The 23,104-nt window shown below is 40.9% G+C and overlaps 1 protein-coding gene across 2 annotated transcripts; it reads right to left on the reverse strand.

Moving 5' to 3' along the window:
- Positions 1-4,190: 4,190 nt before the first annotated feature.
- On the reverse strand, positions 4,191-21,427 carry LOC126394972 (noelin-like). Of its 2 annotated transcripts, XM_050052136.1 has the most exons (6): positions 21,219-21,425; positions 18,267-18,416; positions 17,927-18,082; positions 14,363-14,582; positions 10,024-10,130; positions 4,191-7,902 (listed from the first exon to the last, which is right to left on the reverse strand). In XM_050052136.1, exons 1-6 carry the CDS (start codon positions 21,282-21,284, stop codon positions 7,240-7,242), a joined length of 1,362 nt encoding a protein of 453 aa, XP_049908093.1. In that variant the 5' UTR covers positions 21,285-21,425; the 3' UTR covers positions 4,191-7,239. The 2 variants fall into 2 exon arrangements, with proteins under 2 accessions (XP_049908093.1, XP_049908094.1); XM_050052137.1 differs by lacking the exon at positions 17,927-18,082 and having other exon boundaries at positions 21,219-21,427.
- Positions 21,428-23,104: the final 1,677 nt, after the last annotated feature.

A 23,104-nucleotide genomic window follows, 5' to 3' on the forward strand; every position in this document is an offset into this window, starting at 1 on the left:
CCCCTAACCCCTAACCCCTAACCCTAACCCCTACCTGTACCTATCCTAATTTGATTCCCAACCCCAATCTTGACCCCAAACCCTGACCTTAGCCCGCAAATTGACCCAAGAGGTCCCCGAATGAGCCAAATAGGTCATTCACAATAGGTTTCCGTATATAGCCGCTGGCTTGGTCCCCCAGTTTAGGCAAAGTACATATACGAGGTACGTCATGTTAAAGATAACAGTCGCCGGTTAAAGGTAAAGGATGGAAGATAAGTAAAGCGAAAGGAAATGAAGAAGGAAAAGGGAAAGGATAGTGGGTTTACTAAATTCATTAATTGACACAAAACTACAAATTCATAGGGGTAGATAATTTATTGGTAAAGGGTTAAAACAACTTAAATACAACATTACAACGAACAACTTAAAAACAAACAAGTTAAAAAACAGATTACTTATACAACAAGTTAAAAACAAACAAGTTAAAATACAAGCAAGCTAAAAAAAAACAAGCTAAAATAAGTTCATCAACAAGCTACAAATAAGTTTATTAAAAACAAATAAGTTAAAATACAGGGAACTTAAAAATATCTGCTAAAAACAATTTCATTAACGTTAAAAACAACAAGCGAAAAACAAGTTCATTGGAAAAAGTTAAATTAAACACAAACTAAGGCAGAGTATAAAAGGGGGAAAACAACAGAGAACATTCAGTTTGGTACGAACCTCTGGGGGAGCGGCATCTCCCCAGAGTGGGGATACTTACCTGTAGGATGGCAATGCCTGAAGAAGTCCACATTTGGTGCGAAACGTCGCGAGCGCCACCTGCAGAAGAAAAAGAGGAAGACAAAGGTTAACCAACTCAAATAAGGGAGGGAATTAGAAATTAAAAACAATATGAAGCCAAACTAAAAAACCAAAAAAATGGAAAAATAAAAAACAACAAAAAAATGGAAAAACAAAAACAACAAAAACATAAGCGGAAATAATACTTGATATAAACTTTAATTTAAGGATAAATAATATACAATCTAGAAAACAAATACATTATTAATTATATACACCGCTAACAATCTAGAAAACAAATACATTATTAATTATATACACCGCTAACAAAAACCTGGGCTAAGAAGATGGGGATGGGGGAGTGGCCATTCGTAGGGTGGAGAGTGCACCCACAGGAACCATGGTTTCCTGTTTCAGTCCCCTAACCTAACCCTAACCCTAACCCCCTAACCCTAACCCCTAACCCCTAACCCCTAACCCCTGACCCTGACCCTCTATTTACGCTTCCTGAACAACATTATCGGCACATGGCCACACGAACTACACACATTTCAAGAATTCATCGATACACTCAATGGTCATCACCCGTCCATTAAACTTAAATACGAAACAAGCACAACACACAAACTTTCTGGACACAACAATATATTTCAAACACATCAACAGTACAACCACACAGTTACTCTCAAAAGTTTATTTCAAACCGACGGACACACACGCACTTCTGCGCAAAACCAGTTATCACCCGAAACACACATACAGACGTATAATTAACTCACAAATCATACGCTTTCACAGAATCTGTTCAGACACAGATCATTTACAACAACCCATTACAACACTTTTTCAGAGCTTAAAGCAAAGAGCATACAGTACCCGGTTCATTAGGTCCGTTAACGATTCCACGCTGGCTGCCCTCGCTCCCACTCGCTCCAATGCCATCCCCCTGGACCTCATCAATAACCAATCACGAACAGGTGCATGCCAGGGGGAGAACAGCCCCGTCGCAGAATCCGAGGCAGACCCCGTTACATCACAGACAACCCCCTGTCTCCTCCCACTTGTAACCACCTTCTCCCAGAAATCCACTTCTTTACAACACAGCTGGACAAACAATTTTCTCACAACACAACTGTCACACACTCCGTTTGCCAACTACAGGACCATTGCAGCACACAGCAAAAATAATAATCTTAAAGATCTGTTAATTCACTCACTTTTTTCCAGCAGGTGAGAACGAGAACGGGAACAAATGCAGCAGCATCACTTCCTCCCATCCATCTCCATCACTAACATTTACTCCTCAGCCACCTACCCGATCAGAGGGCGTTTCACCCTAAACACATCCAACACAATATATTTTCTTCAATGTACACAATGTCATAAACTCTACATAGCAGAAACAGGCAACAGCATCCGGACCAGGCTTCACCAACATCTGTACAGCATTAAGAAAGGCGAATCTGAGACCACCCTGGTACAACACTTCCAAATTCACTCAATTTCACATCTTACCATCTCAGGTGTGGAGAGCAATCCAAACTGGTCCACTGGTCAGAGGAAGAGAGCAGAGGGGGCCTGGATTACAAAAATGAACAGCAGACAACCTCTAGATCTAAATGAACAACTTTTTTCCCACAACTAACCATGTTTTCCTTTCAAACAAACAAAAATGAATAAATAACAAAACTTGGGGTACATATAATTCTATAATACTTAAATAAATAAATAATATAAATTATGTCATGAAACCTACCAAATCAACAAATATATATAATTACAAAAATTCAAAATAAAAACAACAATGATAGATATATATATATATATATATATATATATATATATATATATATAAAACAAACCTCTTGTTGGAAGAAAAAACTGTAAAAAACCATAGTAACAGAACAAACAAATAAATGACTTAATTTATTTCTCATTCTGGGAAAGTCAGATGGGTAACGGTAGATAATACACCCCCAGGCCAGTGCACCAAAATCCCAGATGGTCAAACATATAACAATTACTCATTTCTCTAACCAAAAAAAATGGAAAAATGAAAAAACATAACAAAACAGCAAAAAGAAGCGGAAATTATACTTCATATAAATTTTACTTTAACTATAAATAATACCAAATTATAAAACAAATACGTTATTGAATATGTACACCGCTCACAAAACCTAACTAATAGAAGATGGGGATGGAGTAGTGACCATCCACAGGGTGGACAGTGCACCCCACGGACCACATTAGTGGGGCCTGTTCAGTCCCCTAACCTAACCCTACACATAAATAATTGGAGTCAAAGGCAAATGGGTTAAAAACATAACTTATTGGACATTCATAGGGTCAAAAACAAGCCAAAAAAACACATTTAAAAATACAATTCATTTAAATTTAAAAAGACAAGTTAAAATACAATTCAGTAAAATTCAAAAACAATTATACTTACCATCTGAAAAGGAAAATTAACGTTAAATACTTACCTGACCTGTGGAAACAAGAAAAACAAGTTAAAATACAATTATACTTACCATACCGGACCTGTGGAAACACAAAAACAAACACTCAAAAGGGAGAGTATAAAAGGGGAATCATGCACATGAAGCTCAGTTTGGCTCTAGCATTCGAAACAGCAACATCTCCTCATGAAAGCACAAATATGCATATTTACCTGTGTGTCTCAGCCTGAGGAAGACTCGACCAGAGTCGAAACGTCGCCAACTATGGGCACACATACAAAAAGACTAATTAGAAGTTTTAAAAGCCAAACTCAAACACGAGAAAAAATATATAAAACTAGAAAAAAAATTAAAAAAAACAAAAACAGTTTTATAAGTTTAAAAATATTTTTGTTTTATGGGAAAATCCTCCAAACAGCACTTTTAGTTGTTTGAATCCCAATTTCGGAAAGATGAGGCAAAAGGGATCAGGGGGACGGGTCAGTCCAAAGGTGATGGACAGTGCATTTACCGGACTTGGTGCCGGTTTCTGTTTCCCCTAACCTATCCCTAACCCTAACCCCCTAACCCTCCCCATTATTAACAGTCGGTTCGCCTGATGAAGGTCAAACTCGACCGAAATATTGCGCAAAGGCCGACTTTACTAAGGCTACAAGCCTAATTTTTTGAAAACCCACCACCTTAGGGTGGTGGTACCAGGGGGTCAGCATGGAAGGGAATGTCCTGGAAGTGATGGACCGTGCACTATCCTCTCTCCACTTGGAGAGGGGATCTCTATCCCCCACCCCTAACCCCGCTTTCAAATAAATTCTAGTTAAGATTTAGGGTTGATTAACAGACTACAGTTAAAAATGGTGGCAACTCCCCCTCCTCGGCCGTTGCCTCAAGTTCCTCAAACCTCTAACAACCTGAGGTAAGTCACATACCAAGAACTTATCACACACATTTTTCTTTGTGATCATGTGACCTTTATTGTTACAAGACAATCAAGAAATACACTTTAAAATATGATGAGTTTTTCAAAACACATTAAATCATAGTGAGGCCCACACCAACATCCTTGTCCTGGAAACAAACACAAAGACAAGCCGTACACTGTGAAGTTCATGTTACCTTTGTAACATAAAATGAATATTACATCATGCTTGTGTGATAAAACCCAAACGCATCAGCTGTTAAGGCCACAGCTCATCAAAACCAAGTGATCCTTTTATGTTTTTATATCATGCACTTAAATAATGAACGACTTCTGTTTCTACCACATCCAACATCTCATCAGGCTCAGGAGTTAGGAGGTAAAGGTGAAAAGGTTAGATTACGGGTCAGGGGTTAGGGTTAGGGGGTAAGAAGATTATGGGGTTAGGCACACTTAAAAACAAAAACGTCAAAACACAGTCTGAATCTCAGAAATTACAACTTAACGAATATAAGTATAAAGCGATTAAAAATGCTGTTTTCAAAATTAACAACATTGCTCTCAAATAATTCACCGAGTGTTTTAGTGTTTCTTGTCTGAACATCGTCCTAAAATCAAACACATTCAGTTTTCACAGATCAGTCAAATATCTTTATGAAAAATGATGACGACATCATGACCAATGGACAACAAGGAAATACTAAACTCCTCTAAATGTGTCACACACTCACTGACCTGAAGGTGACACTCGTCCCACCCACACATTTAAATACAGTGTCTCCAGAGACACCAGGAACACCAGGAATCCCACAGACACCACGAACAACAGACACACCAGGGACACCATGGACACCATGGACACCAGGAATCCCAGGAACACCAGGTACGTCAACACCACTAGGCACACCACGGATCCCAGGGACACTGGTGACACCAGACACACCAGGGATCCCAGGGACACCAGGGATCCCAGCGACACTACGAACACCAGTGACACCAGGTACACCAGGGATCCCAGGGACATTAGTGACACCAGACATACCAGGAACACCAAACACACCAGGCACACCAGGGATCCCACAGACAGCACACACACTAGGGACACCAGTAACACCAGGAATCCCAGAGACACCAAAAGCACTAGGGACCCACTCAGCAGGACAATTCTTAAATATGGACCTACAGACGCCCATTGTTTTTATTTCTTACATGTTTACATCCATTAATGTCTCAAACACAATCCGCCCGGTCTGACACATCAGTCCTGTGTCCTCAACACCAACCTGCAGGTAGACACGTTGACCTGCATGACGACACTGGTGGTGATGGAGGCTCCTGAGCTGAAGATTAAGAGGTTCAGAGGATTCTTGGCACTAAAGATTTCTGCTTCATCATAAACAAACTAACAGAATTGAGAGTTGTGAGAATTCATGTGACTTTGACACATATTTAGTGACTAACTGTGAGGACACCAAACCAGATCTTCAACAAATGAATCAACACACAGCAGAGTCCATGAAATGTCGTCTACACGTGGATGTTGCAATTTACACTCAATGATTGGACACGACTTCAGTATTCACTCTGAGCTGAGGAGTACCAGGTGTGTGATAGCAGGACACAATCTCCCAGAATGCTTTCAGCGTGATGCAATTCCAGATGTTGAGGTCATCTGACGCAACCTGTGACAACTGATTTAAAAACTGTGAAAATTACTGGAAAAGAGAGGTTTTAATAAATATTTTATATCACTGTATAATACACAACAGTAAGAAAACACTACTATCATTATTATCATTATCGTTATCATTATTATTATTATTGTTATTATTATTACTTCAGAGTAGCAATGGTGGGTCTGACTTCATAAAATCAGAAAATGTCACCCACAGGAAAAAAGAAATCTCATCATAAAAAACATGAAGCATTCTTCAGTGACAACATCAATTCATCGAAACATTTCAGTGTCTCTTATTGTCAAAGACCACGTTTGTTTTCTTTGTCATTGTTTCAGTGTTTTCTTCACATTTCAAGTGCATTCATGTCAAATACTTTGGTCTTTACCCAAAAAACAACAGGTGACCAAAATGTAACGTTATCTCAACGTAATGTACAAACGAACACGTCTAGTTCAACAGTCCAACAATTTGAAAATGCTCCAGTACAGAAAAAGGTCCGCGACATGTTTAGCCTAGCTCAGCACAAATACTGGGAGCAGGGAAAACTGCTAGCTTAGCTTGGCATAAAGACTGGGACCAGGAGGGAGGGGTTAGCTTAGCTTAGCACAAACACTGAAAGCAGAAATAAAAACACCAACAAAACTTTAACCTTTACTTTTTCTAATTTCCATGTTTATATGTCGTATGCAGTTTGTTGCACGTGTGCACAAATACAAATGTAAAAATAACACATGAGCAGCACTTGACATTGATCAACAACACTTGGTGCAGTGACTGAACTAATCATCCCAAAAGTCCTGAACTGGGAGTGAGACTGTTTAAACACACCCATCAGTCTTAGACCTGGTTTTCTTGGAAAGGGGATTTTCTTTTGATGGAGCTAAACTAACAGCTTCCTCTTGATTCTGGTCTTTGTGCTAAGCTAGGCCAGCATACATCTCTCTGTCCTGGAGGCACAGAGATGAACCTGAAAACTACCTTCTCCTCTAATTCTGCACAAGTCAGACAACATAAGCATTTATGACAGAAAACTTTTATCACTCTGTTTATCTGTTAGTATTCGACCTGCTGTAAAAAAAAAAAATACAGTGTAATTTAGAAAAAACTTGGTGGACGTTGTTCCAGGTGTACAATACTCTGTCTCGACACTTGACAGTGTCTTACTGTATAATAATTCTATGATGTGGTAGAGTGTTATATTGTAAAGGACTCGTACTGACTCGTTTGTTTATTGTATGACATGGTAGTGTGTCACGTTGTAAAGGACTCGTGCTGAGTCATTGGTGTTTACTTGTTGTATGATGTGGTAGAGTGTGAAGTTAACAAGGATTCATATTGACTCAGTGTGTGTTTATTGTATGATGTCGTACAGTGTGACATTGTGAAGGACTCATACTGACTCGTTGGTGTGTGTTTATTGTATGATGTGGTAGAGTGTCACATTGTAAAGGACTTGATGGCCGTTGTTCCAGGCATACAGCGCTCTGTCTCGGGGGTTGTAGTCGAGCATGGACAAGTGACTGTATTTATTGGTCAGAGGAATGTCGATGTACTCGTAGGTGGAGGAGTTGGTGGAATAGGCGTAGTAAACTTTGGTTCCACCTGAGTACCCGTTAGTCACGTACAGGGTCCCACAGATCATGAAGGCCTCGCCGGCACTACGTTTGGGGTGGTTGGTGGTCCAGCTGCGGATGATCTGCAGAGTGTTTGGGTTTAACTGGCTGAGGACAATGTTTCCAGCGTTCTGATTGGTGGCATAGACAGCCCAAAGCCCCCCCTCGTCCACCATGAGGTCAATGTCTGAGTGCCCCCCCCAGGAGTAATGATACATGTTGTTATACCCTGCGAAGTCCAGCTGTCGGGAGCGGCTGATGAGCGACGTGCTGAAATCAAACTTGATGATGGTGTGACTCTGGAACTTGTTGAAGTAAATGGATCCATTATAAACCACCTGACCGGTCCCAGACCAAGGATGAGGCAGGCGGTGAGACGTGAAGTTATCTGTTGTCATGAAGTCGTACATTGACTGATACTCTCTGACAAAGCGGTTGTTATGGTAACCATCCATGTACCACACCTGTAAGGAAAAAAAAAAAAAAGATCTAATCATATGTAGTGATTTTTTTATTTGTTGTGTCAGCGTGATAGCATGACAGATGACCATATTCCATAAACACATAACGTAATGATGATGATGATGATGTCATCATATTAAACATAGTTCAACTGTAGACTCAAATGAAATGAAAACTGACAGTCGAAACTTGACAGACCGTCATTCTCTAATAACCCTGGAAACCAAACATCCACTGGACTGCACTGTACATATATGTACACATATATCTGGATATATAGACACACATATCTGTACATTTAAACCCATACATCTGTACTCACATATACACATATATCTGGACATATAAACACACATATATATGTACAATTATATACATTCTGCACATAAATACACATAACTGTACACATATATTTGAACATATTAACACATCTATACACACATCTGTACATATCTGCACATATATCTGTCTGTGTAAACACATATATCTGTGCATATAAACACATATGTACTCATATACACATATCTGTACATATATACATATATTTGTACATATATCTGCACATAAATACACATATGACTGTACACATATATCTGTACATATGAAAATATACCTGTACACACATCTGTACATATATACAAATATATATCTGTCCATGTGTACACATATATCTGCACATAAATACACATGACTATCTATTTGTACATATAAACACATATATCTGTATATAAACACATATATATATATATACNTATAAACACATATATATATATATATATATATATATATATATATATATATATATATATATATATATATTATGTGCATATATATTTATATATACATACTTTATTAATCCCCCTGAGTGGAAATTCAATTTTTTCACTCTTCTGTCATTAACACACAGGTCTGAAAGACACACACATGCACAAACAGGACCTATACATGCACAAAGTGGAGAGATGTCAGAGTGAGGGGGCTGCCTTGGTCAGGCATCCCGAGCGGTTGGGGGGTTCGGTGCCTTGCTCAAGGGAACCTCAGCAGTGCCCAGGAGGTGAACTGGCACCTCTCCAACCACCAGTCCACGCTCCATGTTTGGTCCAAACGGGAACTTGAACAGGCAACCCCCCAGTTCCCAACCCAAGTCCCTATAGACTGAGCTACTAGCCATGTTTCCATCAGCCTGTTTAGATGTGCATCGAGAAGTATCGCATTGGAAAATTAAAAAAACTTTGTTTCCGGGTCTGAGAAAAACTCGCACGAATTCGTAGTTTTCACCAAAGTCTGTACATTTAATGGAAACACACAGGATTCATATTTCTTTTAATGCGCATTTCCCAATGATTCAAATCACTTTTGGATGGAAACATAGCTACTGCCGCCCACTTTGTCAATATATGCACATATATCTGTACATATATATCAGTGGATATATCTGTACATATATATATCTGTAGATATATACACACATATATCTGTACACATATACACAAATATCAGTATATATATCTGTACATATACACATATCTATACACGTATACACATATCTGGACATATATACACACACATATCGAACATATATAAACACATATCTGTACATCGTCATCACTGTTTGTGTTTACCTTGTTCAGATGTGTTGTCCTTGTTTGTAGTTGTTTGTTTACTGTGTACAAACATCAGAGCACCATAAACTGGCGCCATGTTCCTCGTGTGTTCACATACTAACTTCACCAATAAAGCTGATTGTAATTCTATCCCTCAGCCTGAACACATTAGTCAGACAGTGTCCATGTTTATCTTTGTGTCTTTTGTGTTTATGTTTCATCTGAAAATCTCATCTGGATCCTGTTTCAGTCCTGTGCTTGTATTTATGATTTGTTTCACTGTGTCTCTTCACTATAGATGAAAAACCTGAGGTGGAGATATTTTCACTGGTAGTCCAAAACCACTGCAGCCTACATTTCCCATGATGCACCTGGATGTTGTCTTTTATAAGATCCTGCAAACAGCCTCGTCTTTCAGACCTCACAAAGACTGTACGTTAGAAATCTGTTGTCTCCGAGCTCAGATAAAACGGACTCTGCGTTCAAGTGTTGTTGTTGTATTGTGGTGATGAGACTCACTCTGTTGTCCCCAGCTGGAGCAAGCGGGTCGGTCATCCACGATCCAAACCTGGATCCAGACGTCTTCATGGTGATTGGCTCAGAGATTCCCGTCAGTTTTCCACATGCTGAAAATAAAAATATAAGATACAAACTGTGGCTCAGATTTCAGGAGGTACACAAAGTTTTGTTTGTGGTGTTTACAGCTTTCAAAGCTTTGACAGCAAGGGCAGCACCGCAGTTTTCACCACTGCAGCAATGCCCTCGGTCAACACCAGCAAGGAGGAGACGCTACTCCCAGCCAACGTCAGCTCAACAGCGGGTCACCCAGCGGGACTGAGCCAGGAATCAGCAACACAGCAGGAGGTCAGCACCACAACGCTCCAACCAAAAGGACAGCTTCCCACACACTAGCACATGTAAGATCTGTAAACCAGTACTCAAAAAACATAAACGACTTAAATTATTCAGGACACTTAATCAGGCTAGGACTATCTGGGATCAAGGGTATAAAAAGGGGGGGGTTGTTTGGGGGCCATTTAAATGTTAGCAGCCTGGTGCCCAAACGAGAACAGATTGAACATTTATTATGTAATTCTAACATCGATTTTATGTTTATCTTAATTCTCTATTCTGTATGGAAAGAACAACTTGAAATGCAATCAGATTATATAGCCCAGCAACATCACACTTGAGTGCACTGGTGTAAACATCTCCCTTTCGAGAGAGATGTCTCTAACGGTTATCTGCATCTATCGCAAATCTACAGCTAACATCGATTTTTATGACCAAGGCACTCCTTACTTCATGTAATCATAAAAAAGAAATCCTCCTCTTTGGCGATTTCAACATCAATTGGGATAACAATCTCACTCAGCTAACAGAACAACCCACCACAGTTACACACTGCACACACTCTAGAATTGACTTAGTTTTCACCAATAAACCAGAAAAAATCACAAACACCCACAACCTGTAAACAGGTCTCTCAGACCATAATGCAATATTGTTCTCCAGAAACGTCAAACGCTCAAAAAATCTGCGTTACACTCCAACCAACCATTCTATTAATATGACAGTCCCCAAGAATCAACTGGAATGTGGATAGAGCTCTAAAAGATATTGACTGCACTGACTTTATGGAATGCGATGATCCAGACGCTGGCAGTGACTTATTTATCTCGAAAGTCAAAGAGGTCGTCCTCTCTTTCTCCAGGAGGGGGCGCCATGGGAGAAAGAAGTCCACATCTCTACCCTGGCTCAACTCTGCCTGCCTAAAACTAATGAAACTTAGGGATCAATTGCTCAGAAAATCTATTAAGTCTGGACTTATTACAGACAGACTCAACTTCACAGCAGCCAGAAACAAAGTGACGTCAGAATTACGCAAGGCCAAAGCTAATTTTTTTATCCAAATTACTGAGAACGCTAGAGGTAAAAGCAAAAAAAAACATATAGCAGAATATGAACAAATTGACAGGGAAACAACCCAAGCAGGAAACTAAAGGTTTGGAATTAAAAATTGACAGTCAGCTGGTGAGAAACCCTGCTGTCCTGGCTCAAGAATTTAACTCTTTCTTCATAAAATCAATGGAGGATCTGGTGAAACAGTTCACAACTCTTGAGGAACCTGACCAGCAGGTTCCTACTTTATCTGACAATACTCAGCCCAAATTTTATATTCAAGAAATCACAAAACCAGAAGTTAATGATATCATTAGTGCTTTGAACAACTCTAAAACCATAGATATTTATGGGCTCGACACCAATTTTTTGAAATCACACAAGGAAGCTTTAGCCCCCCCAATCATGCACTTGGTTAATTTATCAATTAGCAATTCAGTCGTCCCAAACGTGTGGAAATTGGCCCTTAGTCACCCCAGTATTTAAAGCTGGAGACAAGTCTGACATGAATAATTATAGACCAATCAGCATCTTACCTACTACTTCCAAAATAATTGAAAAATGGGTTGCCAAACAAATCATTGAATTCCTCGGCTATAGCCAAGCTCCTTTACATCCCATGCAGTTTGGGTTTCAACCACACCACTCTAACAAGACTGCATTGACCATGTTCATGGAAAAAATCAAATGTCATCTAGATAAAAATGGATGCGTTGGTGCCGTATTCCTAGATTTAAAAAGGGCTTTCGACACCGTCAACCACAAGGTAGGGCGGCAGTAGCTCAGTCCATAGGGACTTGGGTTGGAGGGTCGCCTGTTCGAGTCCCCGTCCGGACCAAAATATGGAGCGTGGACTGGTGGCTGGAGAGGTGCCAGTTCACCTCCTGGGCACTGCCAAGGTGCCCTTGAGCAAGGCACCGAACCCCCCAACCGCTCGGGGCACCTGACCAAAGGGCAGCCCCCTCACTCTGAGATCTCTCCACTTTCAGCATGTATGGGTCCTGTTTTTGCATGTGTGTGTCTTTCAGACCTGTGTGTAATTGACAAGCAAGAGTGAAAAACATTGAATTTCCCCTCAGGGGGATTAATAAAGTGAATAAACTTCAACTTAAACTTAAGGTGCTTCTATCTTAATTGTCCCGATTCAATTTTTCTACCCAAGCTATTAATTGGTTTGACTCATACCTATCACACAGAGAACAATGCACTGTGGTGGACGGTGCCAGCTCCTCTTACATGGGTTGTCCAGTAGGGGTCCCCCAAGGGTCCATACTGGCACCCATTTTATTTTCATTGTATATTAATGATTTACCTGATTTTTGTTTACATGTGGATGTCCAGCTTTACCCTGACGACACTGTAATTTTTCCTAAAGCTAAAAATCCTGAGGAGGCAGCACGTGTGCTCTCAATAGCTCTTACACACATACGAGCATGGCTTACTAGCAATAGCTCTTACACACATACGAGCATGGCTTACTAGATCGTGTCTTATCTTAAATGCAAAAAAACTGTTTATTTTTGTCGAAGCAACCTTCTGCTACCATGCTTTCTCACTCTGGTGTTTTTTTGGGCACAGAAGAGTTGAATGTTGTTAATGAGTTTAAATACTTTGGTGTGATTATAGACTCTAAACTCTCTTTCAAAAACCATGTTAAAATGTTACCCAATAAAATTAAATTCCATCTTTATAACTTTAAGCAAATCAGAGGTTCCCTATCAGCTGCAGCTGCTCTGATGTTTTTGCACTCTATCATACTTTCACATATGAGCTACTGCATCACCAGCTGGTCCATGTCAGGTTCTACTATCCTGAAACCAGTTGAGCTTCTGTACAAAAAAAACACTAAAAACTCTAGACAAAAAAACTTTATCTTATCATCACTGCAACATCTTAGGGAAATATAACTTGCTGAGTTTTCTTAATTTTTGTAAATTCACCTCTGTATGCCTAATATATAAAGTGCACCATGGCCTGGCACCACCCCCACTGAAACAATTTATCAGATACAGACAGACTTGGACCACCAGAGCTGTTGCTAACAAGGACTGTGAGGTTCCCTTCAGAAAAACCTCCTTCAGCCAAAATGCCCTGTCTATTAAAGGGAGTGCAGCTTGGAACACACTGCCCTCTACCATAAGGGAATGTCCCACCCTGGCCACCTTCAAGAGCCACCTGAAGGTGTGGCTTAGAGCGAACCAAACGTGCAATCACCTCTAACTGCATACTGTACTGTATTAACTCTCTATATTAACGCATACTTATGCACTGTCCTGTTTTCTTTTCTATCTGCTTTTTCTTTCTTTTTTGTTTTAATTAACAGATTTTTAATACTGTATATTTCCTGTTCTTTTGTATTGTAACATCAACCTGCCTAAAGGACTCCACATGGAAATTAGCCCCCAGGCTACAATCTGGCATATTTACATGTAGCTACTGCCGTACATGTTCATTAATATGCATTGTCCTGATTTTCTAAATAAAATAAATAAATAAAATAAAATAAGATGACAATAAGACAGCCCTGTCACAGTATGATGACCTGTCCACGGTAAACCCCGCCTCTCACCCACTGTCTGCTGGGATAGGCTCCACCCCCCACAACCCCTGCGACCCCTGACGGGATGTAGTGGTTATGTTACAGAAATCACTCGTACTGTTGACAGAAGACATTTGTTTGGTTCTGTTTTATTCTTAAGGTTCCAGCAAATCCAGCATCAGCGCCTCCTCAGCTGGGTGTTTGTTGGGAGTCACAGTAAACAGTTAATTCAGTGCTGCAGGTCGAAAGTATTTTTGTTGTTAATATGCACGTTTACTTTTTGTGGTGGACTCAAAACAAACACACTGAAAAAAAAAACAATTTTAATGTCGAAAACAAATCCTAAATACCATAAGTTGTTTTCTGTTTAATTACTGGCCCTCTGTTTGTTTGTTTGTTTGTTTGTTGTTTACTCACCCAGCCTCTGCATGCAGGCCCTCAGCCGGTCCTCCAAGTTCATCACTCGGCTGTGGAGCTCCTGGTAGTCCAGACCTCCCAGCTGTTCCTGCAGTGATCCCAGCAGCTCTGTCACGTTCGCCGCCTCCTCCTTAAACTGTCGGACCAGCAGAGCGTCCGCCTTGTAGGCCTCCAGGACTGGGATCAGAGGTCGCAACTCCTCCATCTTTGCTTTGATGGACTGACAGACAGACAGACAGACAGACAGACAGACGGACAGACGGACAGCAGAGTTCAGTTACCGTCCAGACGTCGGACATCTGAAGGTGTTTGTTGACTCGACTGCGTTTCATAAATAACTTTAACAACACAAGTCAGTTTTTTCAGACACTGTAGAACGTCACGATATTGAACCAGTTCACACCGATCTGTACTGAGAATTGACACCATGTCCTCACAGGGTGGGGGCTATCGGCGCAAGGGAATTTCAGGGGGAATGAGGGAGGACAAGGGAGATATCGTTCCAAAATAAGTCCCCCTTGTTGACCTGACATCCCTCTCTGTCTACGTCTGGACCCAGACGGTGTTGGAAGAAAAAGATTCACATTGTTTTTATGTTTCACATATCAACCACTATATGTCACATTACATAAAGACTGTGACTGAGCCTCAAAAAAAAGTTTGGAGTACGGGGGCTGTAAAGACACTTGAGCCCATCGGCCTTCTGAACAGGAAGCTTTAATTTTTCTACAAAGTTACAAAAATGTCGCTGACTGATAATCTATTGCTCTCTGAGGGAAAAGCAGCACACATCACAGTTACCTCGCCAACCTTGTGCTGTGCTCATGTGGTGTTGGAATTAGGGGTGTCCCTGACTAAGAATTTTCATAGTTGAATCTGATTTGACAGATTTTTCCTTCAGCCAACTAATCGTCAAATCATGTTGTTTTTTTTCCCCTCGTTGATTAATAAGCACATTTGTTTCTGCTCTAGAGAAAATAGCTAATAAACAAATTTAATTCTTCAGTTGGCATAATAAGATAATAATAAAAGTAAAAGAGTTATCATTTCATCTTTATCTTTACTCCTTTCACTTCATCAAGGTATGATGCTCTAGATGAGCACAGACATGCTGCAGCCTCATCCATGTCTTTAACAGGAGTCATTCCTGACACGTCAGAACTTGCCCTTTCATTCACAAATAAACATCCAAAAACATCATCAAAAGGTTTAGAAACAGTTTTCCTTCTTTCTGACTTCAAGTTACTTCATTAATCAACTCAGGTTCATACAAGTTTATCCACACGGACCGTGCCTTACCGCTCTCAATTGTTTGGCCACGTCGGGAAAAAAGTATCCAAATAAATGATCAGAGCCTATCAAGAAAACAATCAGTGGGGAAATTCGTTTCAAGACACTTCAGGTAAACGAATGATCCTTCAAAAAAGTTTAATTTGAGAGCACATACCTCATCTTAAGTGATTGTGTATGCGCTCCGCCACCGTAAATCATCACCACATGATTCCCGAGCGCGGCACCGCTGCTGCTAACCGCTCCCTCAGGGGATGGGTCAAATGTGAAGAACAAATTTCACACACTCAGGTGTGTGACAATCAGTGGGACTTTAACTTTAACTTTAAATCACCGTAGGCCTCGATGCTGCTCTGATGGTCCTGCAGCGCACTCACTCACCTCAGCTATTTTTAGATCGAGCAACTGGGTGATTTATTCATGCGTAGTAATGATTATACCTATTGATTAAACGCACGCATCATTTTCAATTTTTTATTAACAGAAATTAGGCTGATGTTTGTATCAAAATAGGCTATATATCATGAATAACTAGACAACAAATACATTCTATGTCAAATCAAGATGTTCAGCAGCAGTGAGCACCCCCATATAGTCAGAATGGTACGGTCTTGTTTCATAACCACATCTTGCGACGATTCAATGGCGAGACTGGCCATTGAATCAGACTTCTCCGAATTGAATCTCCGAATCATCGACTATTCAGGGTCACCCCTAGTTGGAATAATCTTAAAAATGAGTCCCTGATCTTATTCCTCACTTGATCCATTTCCTTTGTCCTTCGTAATCAATAACATGTTGTTTAACGCTCTGAGCAATAAAATACATCTTTGTAGTGTCAGTGTTGTTTCCACATTATAACTTCACAGGAACACAGCAAAGTTGGAAGAACAACTATCTGAGGAACACCTGAAGGCAACATTGGCCTCCACTGACGAAGGTCCGATTTAATCGTTCCTCAGTCGTTCGTTCAGAGTCATTACTGCACTGTGTTGGAGCAGTTCTGGTATCAACTGACAGCTTTAAAGTTATTAATGAAATACAAAACTGTAGTTTTATCATCTGGTATTTCAGGAAACAGGAAGTCAGTATTATTTCGGGATGCATTGTAAAACATCTATTTTTTCTGCACTGTGTATATTATATAATCAATCCTATTTTCTGAATGATGAGTCTGTGCTTGGATGATACGCGTATATGTATTGACCACCTAAAACCCAACATATGTCGACATCTCTAAACTATTGATGTACATCAAACTTCAAGAGAATGGTTTGTTTGGTTTCATTCAGCTAGCGAAGCTGCAACACCGTCTGACCTCCCGTCCTATTCAATAGATTCTTGTTCACTCACTGTAGCAGGCATTGTGAGCGTGAACTCTACCCTGCAATAACAGCAAGAGAGAAAAATCAGGGATTCATGAGCACTAATCAGTTCGACAGGCTGAACCAGAACGTATCGGATACTAAAAACAGTCGTTCAAAAAGATTAATTTGTTCATTTTCAGCCATCACGAGGCCCAAAGTGAGAAATGCACAACGAGGTCACAAAAACAAACGTACTCAAAAACACAAGGCAGGAAGACAAAAAAACCACAAGTCAGAAGAACTGCGGTCAGTTTGACAAACAAATTTAGTATAAACAGTTAACACCTCCCACGACAATGTTTACAAGTTAGATTCATTCTAAATAAAAAGCTTTCAGGATGCCTTTGATCTGTCCACTCGTACAAACTAAAACAATTTAAATGAGTGTGGAGTGGACACATATTTGTTTTTTACGAGCGCTTCAAATGTAGCGAGTCAGCACTTTTTTTTACACCTATCTTGTTTACACGTTTGGTAAATTTGAAATGAATAATACTTTGGTGCTCATAGATTCTGTACGTTGAATTTAATGATTGAATTGTGGTGAATCTAAGAGAACTAACGATGTGTAGCATTTCCATAAAGTTTAAACATTTAACCATATGTTTAGATGTGCCAAACCTGTAAAAAATATACATATTGCTGCTGGTTAGAGCAAAGCATGAGCCCAGGTTAGAGTGAAACATGAGCAGTAGCTTCAGTTGTCCATCTTCACAGGACACCCTCAGATTCAGTCAAGACTCAGAGACTACCATGAACACTTCAGAAAGTGCAGACAGGACATTTTGAGAACTGGTTCACCTCTGAAATGAAACACTTCAGTTTACAGAGCGCTTTGGTTAGTAGCCTAAGTGACATGATGTCCGGAAGGCTGAGATGAGTCATGATGTCATTATGTGGGCAGTACCTTGTACTGTCTGGCGATGTTGCTCTCATGTCCGTCTTCCACCTGTTTGAATTTGTTTTCAAGACCTTTCAGTTGAACTTCCATCCTCTCCACAAACTGCAGATCTCTCTGAGTTCGCTGGTCCAGAACTTCGATGGACTGACTCATGTTCTGAACCTGGACGACACAAACACGTCATAACACATGACGCTGCTGCCAACGTTCGGGTAGGGGGCTCACGGTAGGGTGTTTAGGGTAGGGGGCTCAGGGTAGGGTGTTTAGGGTAGGGGGGTCAGGGTAGGGGGATCAGGGTAGGGGGGTTAGGGTTAGCAGCATTATCATCAGTAATGGTGCGCTGTACCTTCTCCAGAAGCTGTCGGAGCTGTTTGGTTCGGGCATCTCTGGAGCAGACCGTCTGTTGGGGAGCGACCACCGTACAGACACATCGACCTTCAGAGTCCTGAGCCGAACTGTACACCTGCCAGCCTTCCTCAGGGGCAGAAGGACCCACCTGTCAGACAGGAAATCGGAGGACAACCGTGAAAAAAAAGACACTGATGACTGTAATAACTGCAGTGCAAAGTCCAACTAATCAATCAATCAATCAATCAAAGACAGACACTGTTAGTCAGTTAGACATCAGACTTTAACTCCTCCAGTCCTGCTCAGGGACACAAAGACCCGTCCTGATTCAAACCAACAGGAAGTCACGTTGTTGTCATTTGTGTTTGCTGCCCTCTGCAGGCTGAACTCAGAATCACATGCTGATTTATGTACCCTGGTTTAATTATCAGTGTTTAATAATAATTTATAATACTGAGACTTTATGGTCGATATTTGATATTTTATAGAAGGGCTAGTTTTTGGAACAGAGACTCCGCCTCCTCTCTGATGTCATATCGAGTCACAGTTTAACATTCAACTAGAAAACATTTATCTCTGTCTGTCTCTGTCTTTCTCTGTCTCTCTCTCTCTCTCTCTGTGTCTCTCTCTCTCTGTCTCTTGTCTCTCTCTCTGTCTCTGTCTCTGTCTGTCTCTGTCTCTCTCTCTCTCTCTCTCTGTCTTTCTCTGTCTCTGTGTGTGTGTGTGTGTGTGTGTGTGTGTGTGTGTGTGTGTGTGTCTCGCTCGCTCCGCCTCCTCTCTGATGTCATATCGAGTCACAGTTTAACATTCAACTAGAAAACATTTATCTCTCTCTCTCTCTGTTTCTGTCTGTGTCTCTCTCTCTCTCTGTCTGTGTCTCTCTGTCTCTGTCTCTTGTCTGTCTCTCTCTCTCTCTCTTTCTGTCTCTCTCTCTCTCTCTGTCCATCTCTGTGTCTGTCTCTGTCTCTCTCTCTTTCTCTGTGTCTGTCTCTGTCTCTGTCTCTGTCTCTCTCTCTTTCTCTGTCTTTGTCTCTATCCTCTCTCTCCACCCTGGGATGGGAGGAGGGTGATGACTGATGAAGAAACCAAACGTGTTAATAAAAAAGTGTTAAAAATGTGTGAAAATGAAAAAAGTGTTGAAAATGTGTGAAGCCTGTTATTTTCTTCATGATTCGGAGAAATTAAATATTCGACTGTGAAACTTGACCATTTGTCATAATGCAGAAATCATTATTATATAATAATTTATATAATATATAATATATTATTATAAATTATTTTTAATGTGAATTTAAATAAAAATATTTCTGACAAAACTTTTGTGATGCATCAGAATGAAAACATTACATCAGTTTAATTAAAAACAGAAACATTAGTCGTGGATTCATCAACAACACTCCATATTGATGATATTTATACTGATTGATTGATTGATCTGAAATCTCAAAGAACAAAGACGCGTTGTTTTTTTCAGAGATTCAATAAAACTGAACAGCAGCTTTTTTATTTTATCATATGTAATATTCAGACAACGTCGAGTTAAAATAAAGAAAGTTTCAAAGTTATAAATGAAACACGTCAAAAATCCTACAGAAAAACATCCGCTGGATCATTTTCTGTCTCTGATTTTAATCTGTTTAATAACCTGGATTTTTCACATTTATTAACGTCTGATGACAAAAATCTGAATAATCTTTGGATCCAATTAAAAACCTTGATGTGATTATTGATCTGTTTGTCACAGGTACGATTCCCTCTGAACCGCTGAGCAAGGCAGCACCTGTGATTAGATCTGTTCCTGTGTGATGGAGAGGTGCATGATGGGACTGATTCATTTAAATCTGAAAAATGAGATGAATCTTAAAACTAATTAACTGTTCAAATCTCTGACGTTTCATTATTGATCGATCAATCGATCAATCCGAAGCTGTCAATTGAATTATCAAAAGGAATGTCAGTAGAACTCAGTAGAGTGTTGTTACACAGCTTCAAGTGGGAGTACAATTGAACACAGTAGAATATAAATAGAAACACAAGATATCCACCACACAGTAGAACAGGTCAGGGTAGAATAGAACACAGTAGAACAGGTCAGGGTAGAATAGAACACAGTGGAACAGGACAGGGTAAAATAGAACACAGTGGAAAAGGACAGGAATAGAACACAGTGGAACAGGACAGGAATAGAACACAATGGAACAGGACAGGAATAGAACACAATGGAACAGGACAGGGTAGAATAGAACACAGTGGAACAGGACAGGAATAGAACACAGTAGAACAGGACAGGAATAGAACACAGTGGAACAGGTCAGGGTAGAATAGAACACAGTGGAACAGGACAGGAATAGAACACAGTAGAACAGAACAGGAATAGAACACAGTAGAACAGGTCAGGGTTGAATAGAACACAGTAGAACAGGACAGGAATAGAACACAGTAGAACAGGACAGGAATAGCACACAGTAGAACAGGACAGGAATAGAACACAGTAGGACAGGACAGGAACAGAACACAGTAGAACAGGACAGGGATAGAACACAGTAGAACAGGACAGGGTAGAATAGAACACAGTAGAACAGGACAGGAATAGAAGACAGTAGAACAGGACAGGGTAGAATAGAACACAGTAGAAAAGGACAGGAATAGAACACAGTAGAACAGGACAGGAATAGCACACAGTAGAACATGGCAGGAATAGAACACACTGGAACAATACAGGAATAGAACACAGTGGAACAGGACAGAGTAGAATAGAACACAGTGGAACAGGACAGGAATAGAACACAATAGAACAGGACAGGGTAGAATAGAACACAGTAGAACAGGACAGGAATAGAACACAGTAGAACAGGACAGGAATAGAACAGAGTAGAACATAATAGAACAGAGTAGAACACAATAGAACAGAGTAGAACACAATAGAGTATAAATAGAAACACATCGTTACCACGGTGAGGTGAGATCCGATGAGCAGCACCAGAAAAACGTTGACCAGATTCTCGTCAGTCTCCATCTTTCAAACGCTCTCCTCTTCCTCCTCCTCCTCTTCCTCGTTAACTCTTTAATGACCTGATCTGTCCGTTAACCTGCTGATGGCTCCACACTCCTTTCTTCATCTGTCGTCTCTGCTGCTCTCTGCTCCTCTTCCTCCTCCCTCCCTCTTTCTGCTGCTCTTCCTCCGCCCTCCCTCCTCTCTCTGGTGCTGCTATTCCTCCTCCCTCCCTCCTCTCTGGTGCTGCTATTCCTCCTCCTTCTCTCCTCTATGGTCATGCTCTTCCTCCTCCCTCCCTCTTTCTGCTGCTCTTCCTTCTCCCTCCCTCCTCTCTCTGGTTCAGCTCTTCCTCCTCCCTCCCTCTCATTCCTTTTCTTCTCTTGTGTGACACCAAAAATCAGCCGAGTGGAAACAACAATGTTCTCCAGCTCACAATGTGTGTGTGTGTGTGTGTGTGTGGGGGGGGGGGGGGGGTTAGAGTACTGAAGTCCAGGTGGATCAGAACAGGACAATACAAACAGAACAAAGACTGATCATTCATCAGTGCGATGGTTCTGAGGTTTAAAGACTTTACAGACCTTCAGATGCCTGGGTCAGGGGTTAGGTTCAGGGTCAGCAGGGTCAGGGTTAGCAGCGTCAGGGTTCAGGGGTTGGGGGGGTTAGGGGTTAGGGTTATGGGGCATCTGACAGAGTGAAACTGAATTTTAGCAACAGACGACAAAACACAGCATTTTTTTAAACAGTCAGGAGATGAAACTGATTTCTACTCTCTCTGGTGAATCCTTTGTGTTCTGAGCTGTTTTTCAATCTGCTTGTTTTGGATTTTATTGTCCTGTATCTTCTCCCCAAGGGCAGTGGAGAGAACAGAGCGTCCAGGGGGTGTGATCCTTGGAGATGCTACTGGCCTTCTTTTTTATTCGGCCTAAGTCGGCCAGTATAAATGTCTGTGTAGGTAATGGTGATCCAACGATACGATCCGCTGCCCTCACCACCAGTGCATCAGTGGGTCAGGATGCTCTCTATAGCTGAGCGGTGGAAGTTGATGAGCAGGTGGTGAGAGAGGTGAGCGTGTTTTAAATTTCTGAGGAAATACAGTCTCTGTTGGGCTTTCCTCACCTGGTGAGAGATCAATCAATCAATTTTATTTATAAAGCCCAATATCCCAAATCACAATTTGCCTCACAGGGCTTTACAGCATACGACATCCCCCTGTTCTTAGGACCTTCGCAGCAGGTAAGGAAAAACTCCCCCCAAAAAAAACCCTTTAACGGGGGGAAAAAAAAAACAGTAGAAACCTCAGGAAGAGCAACTGAGGAGAGATCCCTCTTCCAGGATGGACAGACATGCGTGGTCCAGGTGAGGTCGGCTGAGATGTGAACTCCAAGGAACTTAAAGCTTTCAACCCACTCAACCTCCTCCCCGTGGATAAAGAGGGCAGAGTGCTCAGTGTGGTTGGATTTCTTGAAGTCCACTAGGATTTCCTTGGTTTTAATGGTATTCAAGTCCAGGTTATTTTGAAGACACCAGCTTGTCAGGTGCTGAACCTCTTCTCTGTAAGCTACTGCTACCTCCTCCGTCTCACAGAATGTTATGGCCACAATCATTTCTACAGGAATGAGGAGGCACACTGCTGCACAGATGAAAAATGCTATCAGAGACACTGGAGTCTGAGGACAGAAGAGATGTACTGACATCCCATCACCAGTGACTATCATATATTGTACAATAAAGTCTGAGGGACGAGATCATTACTTTAATAATCATAAAAAGGAATTCAGCAGGAGACTGGAGATCAATGAGAGACAATGGAAGTCCACCAGCAGACTCAGTCTATATCAGCC

This window comes from Epinephelus moara, chromosome 8 (genome assembly GCF_006386435.1).
Source record: "Epinephelus moara isolate mb chromosome 8, YSFRI_EMoa_1.0, whole genome shotgun sequence".
Lineage (NCBI taxonomy): Eukaryota > Metazoa > Chordata > Actinopteri > Perciformes > Serranidae > Epinephelus > Epinephelus moara.

Bases quoted from the DNA above. Each gene is read 5' to 3' on its own strand.
- LOC126394972 (XM_050052136.1), bottom strand. From the start codon at position 21,284: ATGGAGACTGACGAGAATCTGGTCAACGTTTTTCTGGTGCTGCTCATC. The intron at 18,417-21,218 runs GTAACGATGTGT...CCTGTCTGACAG, and splicing joins TCGGATCTCACCTCACCGTG to GTGGGTCCTTCTGCCCCTGA. The intron at 7,903-10,023 runs GTGAGTCTCATC...TTTTCCTTACAG, and splicing joins CTCCAGCTGGGGACAACAGA to GTGTGGTACATGGATGGTTA.